At 50.8% G+C, this 13,733-nt stretch overlaps 1 protein-coding gene and 1 long non-coding RNA gene across 2 annotated transcripts; one reads left to right on the forward strand and one right to left on the reverse strand.

Moving 5' to 3' along the window:
* The first annotated feature begins 7,008 nt into the window (after positions 1-7,008).
* Positions 7,009-9,438, forward strand: KISS1 (KiSS-1 metastasis suppressor). Its single transcript, XM_009239000.4, is given in 3 exon segments — positions 7,009-7,124; positions 9,120-9,404; positions 9,407-9,438. Coding segments are annotated over 3 exon segments (420 nt in total). The 5' UTR covers positions 7,009-7,021.
* LOC129060185 (uncharacterized) lies at positions 7,119-12,703 on the reverse strand. The gene is made up of 3 exons (XR_008526680.1): positions 10,383-12,703; positions 9,580-9,699; positions 7,119-7,488 (listed from the first exon to the last, which is right to left on the reverse strand). It is a non-coding gene; the product is annotated as an uncharacterized LOC129060185 (long non-coding RNA).
* Positions 12,704-13,733: the final 1,030 nt, after the last annotated feature.

Consider the following 13,733-nt stretch of genomic DNA (forward strand, 5'->3'; position numbering starts at 1 on the left):
AGTTGGCATTTTTAGCCGGGTGCGGTGGCTCACACCTATAATCCCAGCACTTTGGGAGGCTGAGGTGGGCAGATCACCTGAGGTCAGAACTTCGAGACCAGCCTGGCCAACATGGTGAAACCCCGTCTCTACTAAAAATACAAAAATTAGCCGGGCGTGGTGGCAGGTGCCTGTAGTTCCAGCTACTCAAAAGGCTGAGGCAGGAGGATCGCTTGAACCCGGGAGGCGGAGGTTGAAGTGAGCTGAGATCACACCACTGGATTCCAGCCTGGGCAACAAAGCCAGACTCCATCTCAAAAAAAAAAAAAAAAAGTTAGCGTCTTCAGCCCATTAAGACTGCCTCCTGCTTCAGGGCAGACCAATGTACACATCATCCCCATAGCGAAGTTTTGGTCTATGAGGGTCAGTGCTGTCTTCATAGGCTATCATTTCTGTCCTGGTGTTTAACAGCCCTAATGGGTGTGATAATAATATGTTTGCAAGCCCCTGTTAACAGTAAGCATCAGACAACTGAGGGGTGCTAACCTGCAGACTGCTGGCACGCTTCTCCAGCATTAGGGGATGACCAGGTTGAGCTTGTGCTGGGAGAGAGTCTTGTCTGAGGGTAGAGACATAGCCCCTCCCTTCAGAGACTCCCAGCCTGATAGAAGAAACAGTCTCTGCCCTGGAAAGCCCCTTGTCCAAGGGTATAGAGAGTTATCGCAGGCTCAAGAAAGAGACAAAAGTCACTTGCGATGCATGCGGTTAGCAAATATCTATTGAGGGCCCTCTCTGTATGTGCCCAGCAATGGAGTGGGTGCCGAGGGTACAGGAGGAAGGGGGCCTGTCCCTGTCCTCAAAGTGCTGTACCTGAGCAGTCACAAAATAGTATGGTGGTGGGTGCCACGAGACAAGGAGGTGGGGCCCCCAAGCAGGCTGTGGATGTGCTGCCACCTGGAAGTCCCCTCTCTGCACCCCTGGCACTTCCCAGGTGCATCCACCTTCTGCAGCTCCCATTTCGTCCTCGTTGCTCATAGCTGGTTACTCACCTAAGGTCTCTGACCACGCCATAGCCTAGTCACCTCAAAACCCTGTGCTGAGGAAGCGCTCAGTAACCGAGGAAAGAAGGGAAGCACGAAGGAAGAAAAAAGGAAAGAATCTCCGCCACCACCACCCTGCGCCAGTCACAGGGCGCAGTCTAGGAGCCGCCTGGAGACCCACTCTGACCTGGCTTTCCCTCAGAGCTGGGAGCGTGGGGTGTGAGGAGCCCCCGGGTCAGCCTGTGTGTGCCCTTTTCCTCCCCTCTTCCTGTCCTTTTCTACGTCTAATTCAGACTAGGTGTATCTGTGGCTCTTTGGAGAGGAGACAAGACATTTCACACTGACACTTCTCCCCGCCCTCCTCAGATAGCCCATTTCCATGTTGTTTGGGGGCAGGATGGGTCCTCTGGGTGGGAAGAGGGTGTGGAGGATGGAAAGAGCCGGTAAGAAGGAGAAAGTCCCGCCTTGGAGGGCTCGGGTGGGGCAGGAGGAGAGGCTGCCTCCAGTCACAGAGCCCGGAGGCAGAGGCCTCCCAAGGTGCCGTGCTCTCCAGGAGGGTCTGAGGAGGAGGGAGGGGCGGCAGAGTGGGCCTGTGCTTGGAGACGTCACCCCGGGCTTTATAAAAGGGATGTGATCAGGGAGCTGGGGAGAACTCAGCCCGGGAGCCCAGCTGCCCACCCTCTGGACATTCACCCAGCCAGGAGGTCTCGTCACCTCAGAGACTCCGCCAGACTCCCACCCAGGCCAGGACTGAGGCAAGGTAGGCACACTGCGGCGTCTACCCCTGGGAAGGGGGTCTGCCCTGACCTGGGGATGCTCTGGAGGGGAGCAGGGAATCTGTTCTAAGACGGACAGATGCATCCGGGCAGGTAAAGGCAGGGGAGGGAGACACTGATCTTTCCTGTTTACCGGCCTGGCCAGATTATTCTGGGATGCCTGGGCGAATACACTGAGTCTCACTTTATTTGTGAAGCTAACACTCTGGGGATCCCGAGGGCTCTCTCTTGCTGTGGAAGGAATACATGCAATAAACAAACGCTGTGGCTGGAATCAGAGACCACAGACACTCTTGGATGGACCTGGGGAACCCCTCGGGGCTCTTCAGAGCAATGGGGCTCCTCTGAGCAGCTTCCCCAAATTACGGATGGCAAATACAAGCCTAACCAAGGGCATCTACCTACCCACTAAGAACTAGGGGCCACTTCACTCCAAAAGCTTTCCAACCATGCCTGGAATTTCTCTGTCACTCACTGGATACAAACCCCCCAGGGTGGAGGGAACCACAAAAATTGTCTACAGCAGGTCGGCCACTCATGGCCCCTTTCCAAATAATTCATTTCTACCATATATATTAAGTGCCCCGATGGGCTGGGCAGTGGAATCTGTGTGTGTGTGTGTGTGTGAAAGAGGTGTGTATGGGTGTATCTGTGTATATGTGTGTGTGTGTGTGTGGTGTGTGTGGTGTATGTGTGTGTATGATGTATGTGTATGGGTATATGTGTGTATATGTGTGTGGCGTGTGTGTGAATGTGTGGTGTGTGGTGTATGTGTGTGTACGGGTGTATGGGTATATATCTGTGTGGTGTGTATGTGCGTGTGTGGTATGTGTGGTGTATGTGTGTGTATGATGTGTGTGTATGGATGTATGTGTGTATATGTGTGTGTATGATGTGTGTGTATGGGTGTATGCGTGTATATGTGTGTGGTGTGTGTGGTTGTGTATGTGTGTGTATAGGTGTGTATGTGTGTATATGTGTGTGGTGTGTATGCATGTGTGGTGTGTGTGGCATATGTGTATGTGTGTGTATGGGTGTATGTGTGTATATGTGTGTGGTGTGCGTGTGTGGTGTGCCTGTGTGGTGTGTGTGTATGATGTGTGTGTATGGGTGTATGCGTGTATATGTGTGTGGTGTGTGTGTGCGTGTGGTGTGTGGTGTATGTGTGTGGTGTGTGTGGTGTATGTGTGTGGTATGTGTGGTGTGTGGTATGTGTGGTGTGTGTGTGTATGATGTGTGTGTATGGGTGTATGTGTGTATATGTGTGTGGTGTGCGTGTGTGGCGTGTGTGGTGTATGTGTGTGTGTGTGTGTATGACGTGTGTGTAAGGGTGTATGCGTATATATGTGTGTGGTGTGTGTGGTGTATGTGTGTGGTGTGTGTGTGTATAATGTGTGTGTATGGGTGTAAGTGTGTATATGTGTGTGGTGTGTGTGTGTGGTCTGTGTGGTGTATGTGTGTGTGTATGATGTGTATGTATGGGTGTATGTGTATATATGTGTGTGGTGGGTGTGTGCGTGTGTGGTGTGTGGTGTATGTGTGTGGTGTGTGTGTATAATGTGTGTGTATGGGTGTAAGTGTGTATGTGTGTGGTTTGTGTGTGTGGTGTGTGTGGTGTGTGTATGATGTGTATGTATGGGTGTATGCGTATATATGTGTGTGGTGTATGTGTGTGGTGTGTGTGGTGTGTGTGTGTATAATGTGTGTGTATGGGTGTAAGTGTGTATATGTGTGTGGTGTGCGTGTGTGGTGTGTGTGGTGTGTGTGTGTATGATGTGTATGTATGGGTGTATGCATATATGTGTGTGGTGTGTGTGTGCATGTGTGGTGTGTGTGGTATATGTGTGTGGTGTGGGGTGTGTGTGTGTGTATGTGTGTGTATGGGTGTGTGTGTATATGTGTGTGGTGTGTGTGCGTGTGTGGTGTGTGGTGTATGTGTGTGGTGTATGTGTGTGGTATGTGTGGTGTGTGTGTGTATGATGTGTGTGTATGGGTGTAAGTGTGTATATGTGTGTGGTGTGCGTGTGTGGTGTGTGTGGTGTGTGTGTGTATGATGTGTGTGTATGGGTGTAAGTGTGTATATGTGTGTGGTGTGCGTGTGTGGTGTGTGTGGTGTGTGTGTGTATGATGTGTGTGTATGGGTGTAAGTGTGTATATGTGTGTGGTGTGCGTGTGTGGTGTGTGTGGTGTGTGTGTATGATGTGTGTGTATGGGTGTAAGTGTGTATATGTGTGTGGTGTGCATGTGTGGTGTGTGTGCGTGTGTGGTGTGTGGTGTATGTGTGTGGTGTGTGTGGTGTATGTGTGTGGTATGTGTGGTGTGTGTGTGTGATGTGTGTGTATGGGTGTATGTGTGTATATGTGTGTGGTGTGCGTGTGTGGTGTGTGTGGTGTATGTGTGTGTGTATGTGTGTGTATGATGTGTGTGTATGGGTGTATGCGTATATATGTGTGTGGTGTGTGTGTGCATGTGTGGTGTGTGTGGTATATGTGTGTGGTGTGGGGTGTGTGTGTGCATGTGTGGTGTGTGTGGTATATGTGTGTGGTGTGGGGTGTGTGTGTGCATGTGTGGTGTGTGTGTGTATGATGTGTGTGTATGGGTGTGTGTATATGTGTGTGGTGTGGCGTGTGTGGTGTGTGTGGTGTGTGTGTATGATGTGTGTGTATGGGTGTAAGTGTGTATATGTGTGTGGTGTGGCGTGTGTGGTGTGTGTGGTGTGTGTGTGTATGATGTGTGTGTATGGGTGTAAGTGTGTATATGTGTGTGGTGTGTGTGTGGGGTGTGTGTGGTGTGTGTGTGTATGATGTGTATGTATGGGTGTATGCGTATATATGTGTGGTGTGTGTGTGCATGTGTGGTGTGTGTGGTATATGTGTGTGGTGTGTGGTGTGTGTGTGCATGTGTGGTGTGTGTGGTATATGTGTGTGGTGTGGGGGGGGTGTGTGTGTGTGTGTGTGCTGGGGTCAGGCAGAGTTGTCTCATGGCGCACATGGTAAGTGCCATCCACAATGGGAAGGAGGCACTCGAGGGGAAACGGGAGCTGGAAGAAAGAGCACCACCCTCCAACCACACAAGCCGACTGCCCTCCTTCCTGGCCCACCACGCTGCTTCCGCACAGAGAACCAGAATGCTCCATCTGAAATGTACATCTACACACATTCCTGTCTGGCTCAGACCCCTCCAGGATGAAGCCCCTGCAGGGCCCCTTCCCCCAGCCTTGTTACTCGCTTTCTCTCCATGCAAAGCTCCATCCTCTTGTCTAGCTAGAGGGCCTGAAGTTCCCTTTGCACCCAGCCCCGCCCCTGCTGCAGCACCTTAGCACTGTCCTGGGAACACTTTCTGTAAACCTTTCAGCGATTCATGCTCAGAAACAGCTGAAGTGCCACCCCCTACCAAAAATCTGCCTGGGCCCCCTAGGTTGGGTTCCCCTGAACTCCCATATCCCCTTGTGGATTCACATGCATCCAGTATGTCATTTACAGTGTTATTTTGAAATGGTCTGCTGATGAGTCCATTTCTCATGCTAGACTTGAGATCTTAGGGGCAGCAACTCTGTCTTAGCACACCTGTGCACCCCTAGCACCTAGCACAGCACCAGCACCTAGTCGGTGCTCAAGGAGTGATTTCCAAATCAACCCAGACCGTGTGCATCCACGGTCTGAAACGCTTTTACACTATTCTCTCCAATGGATTAATCCTGCCTCTACTCCATGCCCCAGCCCTGGGCCTTAAGGTAAATGCAGAAAGCTGTGGTCTGGGTTTCAACTTGTCACAGTATCAAAGTCTGCAAGGTTAAGTAAACTTCTGAGCAGGCGGCTGGTGGCCAATCTGATCCAGGGTTCTTATTTTATAGATGGACCAATGAGGTCTGGAGATGGGGGTGACTTGCTCACATTTCACAGGGAATGAAAGCAGAGCTGAGGCAAGATTCAAGTACTCCTCATTTTATTTCAGGGTTCTTACTCTTTACTCCATGCCTGAGTCCTGCAGGAAGCTGGGTGAGGAATGGGGGGTGGGGGTGCGGGTGCAAGAGCAGAGAGATGCATGGGCCTGAACCACCATTAGGAACTGATGGGCACAAAAGTTTCTCATCCCCCAGCCCCCCTTCCCCAGGGAGAGCAGCTCCAGGCTGTGGGTCAGGCCAGGACAATCTTTTTGCTCAGCTGGCATTGCTCCTGCCTCCCCAGCCTTTTGTCTTTAATCATGTTTGTTGGACAGTCTCAAAGTGTCTGGTGACTTTTTCAAAAAGAAGTTAGACTTGGGAGCTGGAAGAGGTGGGGCGGGGTATGTGGGGGGTCGGTGGGGCAGCGCAAGGCAGGGTGATGGGAAATGGTGTGAGAATCAGGGCACACGGCTCCCATCTCAGCAGCCAAAACGATGAGGCCAATTCAATTCATAGCCTCTCAGAGTCCACAAAGAATAGACTATGGAGATAATTGACCTGATAAATCAAGGAAAGGTTTTTCTTTTCCATGAATGATAGGCAATAAGACAATTTAATGACCGTCTTCAAGGCTGTGAAGGGCTATGAGAGAGAGCAAGATGATTGCCTCTTTCTTTCTTTTTCCTTAGAAAAGAAAAAGAAATAAGTTTCTCTTACAGCAGGAGAGAACAAGGTCAGACTCAAGCATATGGATGGGGAGAGTGGAACACAGAAAGTTGTGGATTTGTGCAGAACCCACCATGGAAGGAAGAGGTGCCTGCTGCCAGGCTCCAGAGAGAATGTTGGAACCTCAAAGTCCCCCCACTCAGTGCCCTGAAGTCCTTGCCCTACTTCACCCCTCTCCAGTCACTCCTATACATGGCATCTCACCCCACCTTTCTCAAACATTCCTCTCAAGCAACCCTGAGATTCAGAATCCTGGCCATTCTCTGACCCAAGCAGTCCTGCCCCTTCCACCAAATTGGGTCTTTCCTTTTTTCCTAACTTTACTGTCCTCACCTCCTCCAGGAAGCCCTCCCTGATGACCCTCACCTAGCATGAATTCAGCTTTAACTACACTGTGTAAAGAGTCTCAATCCCATTTCACTGATACATTTGTTTAGACTCATCCCTCTACCAGGAGCCTCCAAAGGCAAGAACTTGCCCCTCTCTTGGAGGACTGTCCCTTTTGCACTGGGCTCTGCCCTCAGCACCCAGCCCAGATCCTGTGCCTGACCTAGTCTTTGTTCCCTCTCTCTGTCTCAGCCTCAAGGCACTTCTAGGACCTGCCTCTTCTCACCAAGATGAACTCACTGGTTTCTTGGCAGCTACTGCTTTTCCTCTGTGCCACCCACTTTGGGGAGCCATTAGAAAAGGTGGCCTCTGTGGAGAATTCTAGACCCACAGGTATGTATCCTCCGGGGAAAGGAGTGGGAGGGAGCAAGTGGGTTGTTGCAAAATGAGCTTTCCCGTATTTTCCATCTAGTCGACTGGTGTGAGTTTAACATTGCATTTGGTGGAAATCTAAGACTGGCACATGTGCAACTCATTGAGGGGGTACCGTTAACCCTGCAAGTGACGGATGCCTTGCTTCTGTGATGGCCTCAGTCCGCTCACCTAGGTTCCAGGGCTTGTTAACCCTTGAGCTCCTTCATGGTTTCCTCACACTGTGTTCTCTGCTCTACATCAGCAACCTCTCTGTGCCGATGTTGAGAAAGAACTTCATATGCAACCTTCCTTTATTGATGACCTCAGATTCTTTGTGGAGAATCTGAAAAACAAAAAAAAGAACAACAACAAAAAAAAAACCTAAACGAAAGGACAAATATTTGATACCTATTAACCTTTTGGGGACAATGAACTGTCTCCAGTTCATTGGGGAACTGATAAGCTGGAAAATTTGAGACCCACAGAGGTAAAGAGATTTCCCCAGAGTCGCTCAAACACTGTGGAAACCCAGCAGGTGTCAGAGCTCCCCAGGAGTGTGTCTGGTGAGTGGCACAAGCTAGAACAATACTAGTCCCCAAGTCAGGAGCTGTGGCTTGGCACACTTCCTGGTGTCAGCTTTCTGGGCAAACTAGAACCCATGACTTAGCTTCTCTGGATCTCAGTTCCCCCAGCTATAAAACTTGGGGCATGCCCTCTACACATTTGATGTCATCGTATATGCCCATAAGACCTTCCAGAGCACAGAGGACATGGCCCCGGGTGTCGTTTGCCAAGCGTGTCTTCTGTCCTGGGATCAGGCGGTTTTCTGGGTGAGGGAGGCTACCCCAGACAATAACCCCACACTGCCCAGGGACATAGGGTTGTTGGCTCTTTTTGGCAAAAGGCTTTAGGTGAGGTCACCAACAGCAGCCTGAACAGTGATTTACTACTGCTCTAGCACGTGCAACTGGGGAGGAAGCCGTCCTCCTCCTATCTCAGCCAGGCCCTGGGCAAGGGCTGAGGGACCTCGCAGGCGACTGCCATTAACTCGGGACCAGGTCCACACTCCTCTTTTCCAGACTGTGCCAGGGCACGGAGGAGCAGGGCTCAAAGCCAACTCCCGCCCCAGCACATCTATTCACAACCATTCACACACCGGGCCTCATTTCCACTAATCTCTTGCCGCAATGGGCTGGGGTTATTGTCTACGCAGAGCTAGTTGCCCTATTTTACAGCCAAAAAGTACAGTGAACTTAATGAGCCTTGCATGTGAAGTGCCTTCCAAATTAGCCTTGTTAATCCTCAGAATGAAGGAGAGAAGTTATACCCAGGATGGAGGAAGAGAGCCAGTTAAGGTGACCCAGAAAATTTTTGTTTCTCATTGAGTCCTTATGTAGCTTATTGGGCAGCGGGGGAGGGGAGGCGCTCACAATTCTTACCAAAGACGAGGGTTGGAACACTGGTGTGTGGGGCCACAATGTCTTAGCCCCACTTTCTTGATTTCTGTTACTACACGTTTTTAACTTTTATGTATTTAACAGGCATTTATTGAGGCCCCACTATGAGCAAGCCACCGTTTCAAGCACTATGAGAGATACAGAGATGAATTAACATGGCCCCACTGCCCAGGCTGCTCACAGCCAGGAAGGGGCCCAGAGCTGGCTGTTTAGGAAATACTTTGGTCTTCTTTATTTCCATGCCCTACCCTGTTTGTTTCCTAAAAGGAAGTAACGTAATATGCGAGTTATTTAAGATAATTCTGGCAAACATTCTAAATCAAAGCTATGTTGGAAGAGGGAGGCGCCTAGGGCCTAATCATCCCAGCTAAGATGATCGTGCTGGTTCGCATGGCACTGAGCTCCGAGCTTCCAAAAGGTCAAGGGAGGAAAAGAAGGATAGGATGGGATGAGAGGAGGTGTTGCAAAGCCATCTTTCCCGGACCCCGGCCTCATCTTTCTGTGCCCTCTGTCCTAGGCCAGCAGCTGGAATCCCTGGGCCTCCTGGACCCCTGGGAGCAGAGCCTGCCGTGCACCGAGAGGAAGCCAGCTGCTACTGCCAGGCTGAGCCGTCGGGGGACCTCGCTGTCCCCGCCCCCCAAGAGCTCCGGGAGCCCCCAGCAGCCGGGCCTGTACACTCCCCACAGCCGCCAGATCCCCGCACCCCAGGGCGCGGTGCTGGTGCAGCGGGAGAAGGATCTGCCAAACTACAACTGGAACTCCTTCGGCCTGCGCTTCGGCAGGCGCAAGCGGGAGGCGGCACCGGGAACCACGGCAGAAGCGCTGGGCGGGGCTGAGGGCGCAGGTGCGGGGCAGTGAGCTTCAGACCCTAGAGGAGTCAGAGCATGCGGGGCGGGGCGGGGGACGCAGGGCTAAGGGAAGGGGCGCTGGAGCTTCCAACCCAAGGCAATAAAAGAAATGTTGCATAACTCACTGACCTGTGGTCTGTGGCTCATTTTTGCAAGCAGCTCTGATGAGGCTGTTCCCCTTCCATCCTCATTGGATGGTTAGCTGACTTTAAGAGGCCTCTGGTGTCATTAAGGTCAGTGCTTCTCACACTAAATGTAATGAAGGAACAGGCGGTTAGTTCTCCAATCCATTGCAGATTGGTACTTAAAAAAAAAATTAAAAAATGGATCACTGAAAACCTGAAAAATTTAAAAACAACAAAAGAGAAGACCAAATTGTATGCTGCTGGAATGTTTCAGCGATATCAAATTTCTATAAAAATTTCTGGAGATGTCCTCAGAATGCCCAGACTTATCTCCCTGAGGATGGGTAACATTTTGCAGAGGGTCATGGCTCACTGCCCACACTTTGAGTAGTACTGGGGGATAAGGGTGGCATGGGGGAGATGGACTGATTAAGTACTTTTCCCTTTCCCACAGAAGTTGGGCAGCTTGATCTGGAAGATGATGCCAATCACTGCCCTGTCCATTGAGGCTTAAATATCACCCAAGCCCCACAGTCAGACCTCTGCTGGGGTCTGGGATGCAAAGGGCATCAACAGTGGACCAGCCACTCACTCTTTGCCCTCCCCTCCGGGGAGCCAGTTTGGGTCTTTACACACATTGCTTTTCTTCATCCTCATAACTACCCAGGGTGATGGGAATGCATTAGCCCCATCTTTACAGGTAGAACCCTGAAGTCAAGAAGGATAAACCACTCGCTGCAGGCACATCGGCAATGAGCTCCAAGGCTAATAGGTCTCCTGATACCAGAGCCTGTCTTCCCCACTGACCTGTCACGCCACTCTGCCATGGCAGGGTTTCCATCTGTGTCAGCCAGGTGAAGATCAAGAAAGGGTAGCCTGCCTCACGGGGACTTACTTGGGGGCGCAATAGCTGGGGAGTAGAAATTGTGGTAGGGAGAAGTAGAGCTCGTCAGTGGGAAAGCCCCAGGAAATCCACCCTCCTGCCAACAAGAAAACACAGCACTACTTAACAGCCTCAGGGTACCCCTATCCTGCACAGTCTAGGATGAAAATGTTCTTTCCCAGAGGGATCGTAGGACCCATCTCCATACAGTGAAGTGCCGCAGTGTTCTACCCACTACGGAAACCAGGACTCCACAGGATGGAGGCAGAGCTGTGTTGCCATGGCAATGAGATAGGCTGTCATGGGAACATGACAACCTGCTCCCCCATCTCTACCCTTGAAACATCTCTCCAGGATCTCTCAAATTATCGATACTGCTGTGAGCTCACATCATCACGCATCATGACAGCATGATGTTGATATTTAGAAGGGTTTTTTATCCCTAAACACTCTGGGGTGTGTTTCTGTACCTCTAGGAGAGGAATCATCAACTCAAGACCTATTCTATTAAGCATGTTGTTCTCCTAGCCCCTGGAAGCAATCCTTTATCTGATGATGGGTAGGAAGAAGCTGATGGTTTCCTGAATTCTGCTCTGAATTTTTACAAACTTCCTGTGACCCCATTTACTCTTCCTCACAAGCTTAAGCTTGGGCAGATGGGAGCAGTGCGTGTGCCACTTCAAGTGCGGAAGAGTGAAATGTGTTCTCTGGCATGAGAAGCTGGCCTGTGTGTGAGAGGGCATGTATGAGGGGGGTCAATATAAGAAACTGCACACATGTTCATATGCACATGCTTGTGTGACCTTGTGTATGGTGTGGGTTCCTCTAACCATCTTCCAGTCCTTGTCAGCACTGCTGCAACCCGAGGGTCACCCAAGATCTCTCGTCTAGCTGACCAGAGGCCCTGCTTCAGCAGACAGCTGGAAGGGGGTTGAATGCCCATCCCATGCTTCTAGCAGCCTGAACTGCTACATTTGAGACTCTGGGCTTTGCAGTTCTTGGCCTCGTGTCTTGGGAAAAGATGGGGAGTCTCTGTGGAACAAAAGGGATTTCTGATTTCATGTGGCTCCCAGCCTATGAGCCTGCTATCCAGATGCAAGGGAAGGAGAGTGGAAGATTGGAGGCTGTGAAAAGCCCCAAGGATTCCCTTGCCTCCCTCCAGCCTTTCCGGGTGGGCTCAGAGATTGGGGCACCTCAGCTGAGCCCGGGAGGTGGAGGTTGCAGTGAGCTGAGATCACACCACTGCACTTCAGCCTGGGTGACAGAGTGAGACTCTGTCTAAAAAAAAAAAAAAAGGCAGAAGAAGAAGAAGAGGAGAAAGAGAAATAGGAAGGGAGGAGGAGAAAGGGGGGAAGGAAGGATGGGAGAGGCAGGCGGGCAGGCAGGGAGGGAGGAAGAGAGAGGTCTATTTTCTGGGAAATGTATTCTTGAGGTGCTGACAAAGAATTTTTGCTTGTCCAAACTTTAGTTATGCCTTTCAAATCTTCTGCTAGGTTTATCTGGGCACTTCCTTGTAAAATCCAGTTTTAGCAAAGAGCCCTGCTAAGTCAATTTAGCAAATAATCCCCCCCTTCAATATCTGATCACCCTGGATATCTGACCAGGTTCCTCAGCCTGCATCATGCCACAGGTGATGTCTGATCACCCTGGCCTGTCTGTGGCAGGAATCCTGTTAGATGAGTTTAGCCAGAATGCCCTCATGCCCCTGATGTTTCATCTTAGTAATTTTCATCCACTGATCCCGCCATGCTCCCTGACTTTACATTTTCACTTACCCATGCTGTATTTGGAGTTGAGCCCAACTTCTGTCCCCAACTGCAAGAACCTGTTGCAGTGGTCCCTGTATCTATCTCAAAAGTCCTGAGTAAAGTCTGCCTTACTGTGCTTTAATAAGTGGCACTGGATAATTTTGCTTTAATAGTACAACCCCTGTCCCTAACAGCCATCCTCCATCCCAGCTATGCTTCTGCTGGTGACACTCAGCACACAAACCCCTAGCACTGTACCACCCCTCTGTCACTCCCTACACACCACACACACACACACACACACGCACACACTCCACTGCTGTGCTTCCAAATCCTCTAGAAAAGGAGCCTTCCAGCTTAACCTTCTTCGATAACAAAACAGATTCCTGGTGCCACTGAGGAAAAGCATTTTTCTATGTTTCTAGCTTTCATGCCTCAGGGTATCGATGTCTGGTTCCACCACATTCGGTGCATCTCATTTTAGGAACACCCTTTGATCAGGCTATCCCACCAAGCCCCCATCCCCCATGCCAATCTCCTCCTGCCCCAGGCCCCTGCAGATCCCAAGACCTGTGTAACCTGCCTTCGATTTTCCTGGGTCACCACTTAAACAGGCCTCAGGTTGGGATCACCCAACCCCGTGGCTGAGTACCTGTTCCTTTAAGGTTCCCAGAACAAACAACTAAGGATGCTTGGTTCTCCTCACTCCTACCCCTACCCCACCTCCATCCCAAGGTTCTTCTGTTCCTGCCCATCCCTTGCCCAGAGCTCTCTGAGTAATTATCCCTTCCGGAGAGTCCGCCCACACAAGGCAGCACTGGACGGTTACAAAACTCCATTCTGGGTCTTTCTTTCCTCTCAAGGCCACAGCTGCTCATCTCTATTAGTAGAGTTCAGCGCCCCATCTGATTGGTAAATTCCTCCAGAGCCAGCTGGGGTTCTCCAGGGATGGGGAGTGAAGTGTGATGAGGGAAGGAGGACAGGTGGAAGAGAGACATGGCCATGGTTGATCTCACCGCTTGCTTGCTCATTTGCTTTTGTTTGTTTTGAGACAAGGTCTTGCTGTGTCACACAGCTGGAGTGCAGAGGCCCAGCCACAGCTCACTGCAGCCTCGAACTCTTGGGCTCAAGCTATCCTCCCTACTCAGCCTTCGAAGTAGCTGGGACTACAAGTGTGTGCCCCCATGCCTGGATAATTTTTTAAAAATATTTTTAGACAAGAGGCTCTCTATGTCACCAAAGCTGGCCTTGAACTCCTGGCTTCATGCAATTCTCCCACCTTGGCTTCCTGAGTAGCTGGGATTACAGGCATGAGCCACCATGCCCGGCCCCATTTGCTTTTTAATGAATAGAAGCAGGACTGGCCAAGAGATGATTAGCTCCCAAGCACTAAGCCTCAGTGAGTCCAACTTCTACCTCTTTACCACCACCCCCTGGGCAGGGGCCATGAATAAATCCATGCCTGTTTCACAGCAGCACAAACCAGACTCTTCATGCTACCCAGCCTTCCCTCCCTCCACCCTCGAC

This window comes from Pongo abelii, chromosome 1, assembly GCF_028885655.2.
Source record: "Pongo abelii isolate AG06213 chromosome 1, NHGRI_mPonAbe1-v2.0_pri, whole genome shotgun sequence".
In the NCBI taxonomy this organism is placed as follows: Eukaryota; Metazoa; Chordata; class Mammalia; order Primates; family Hominidae; genus Pongo; species Pongo abelii.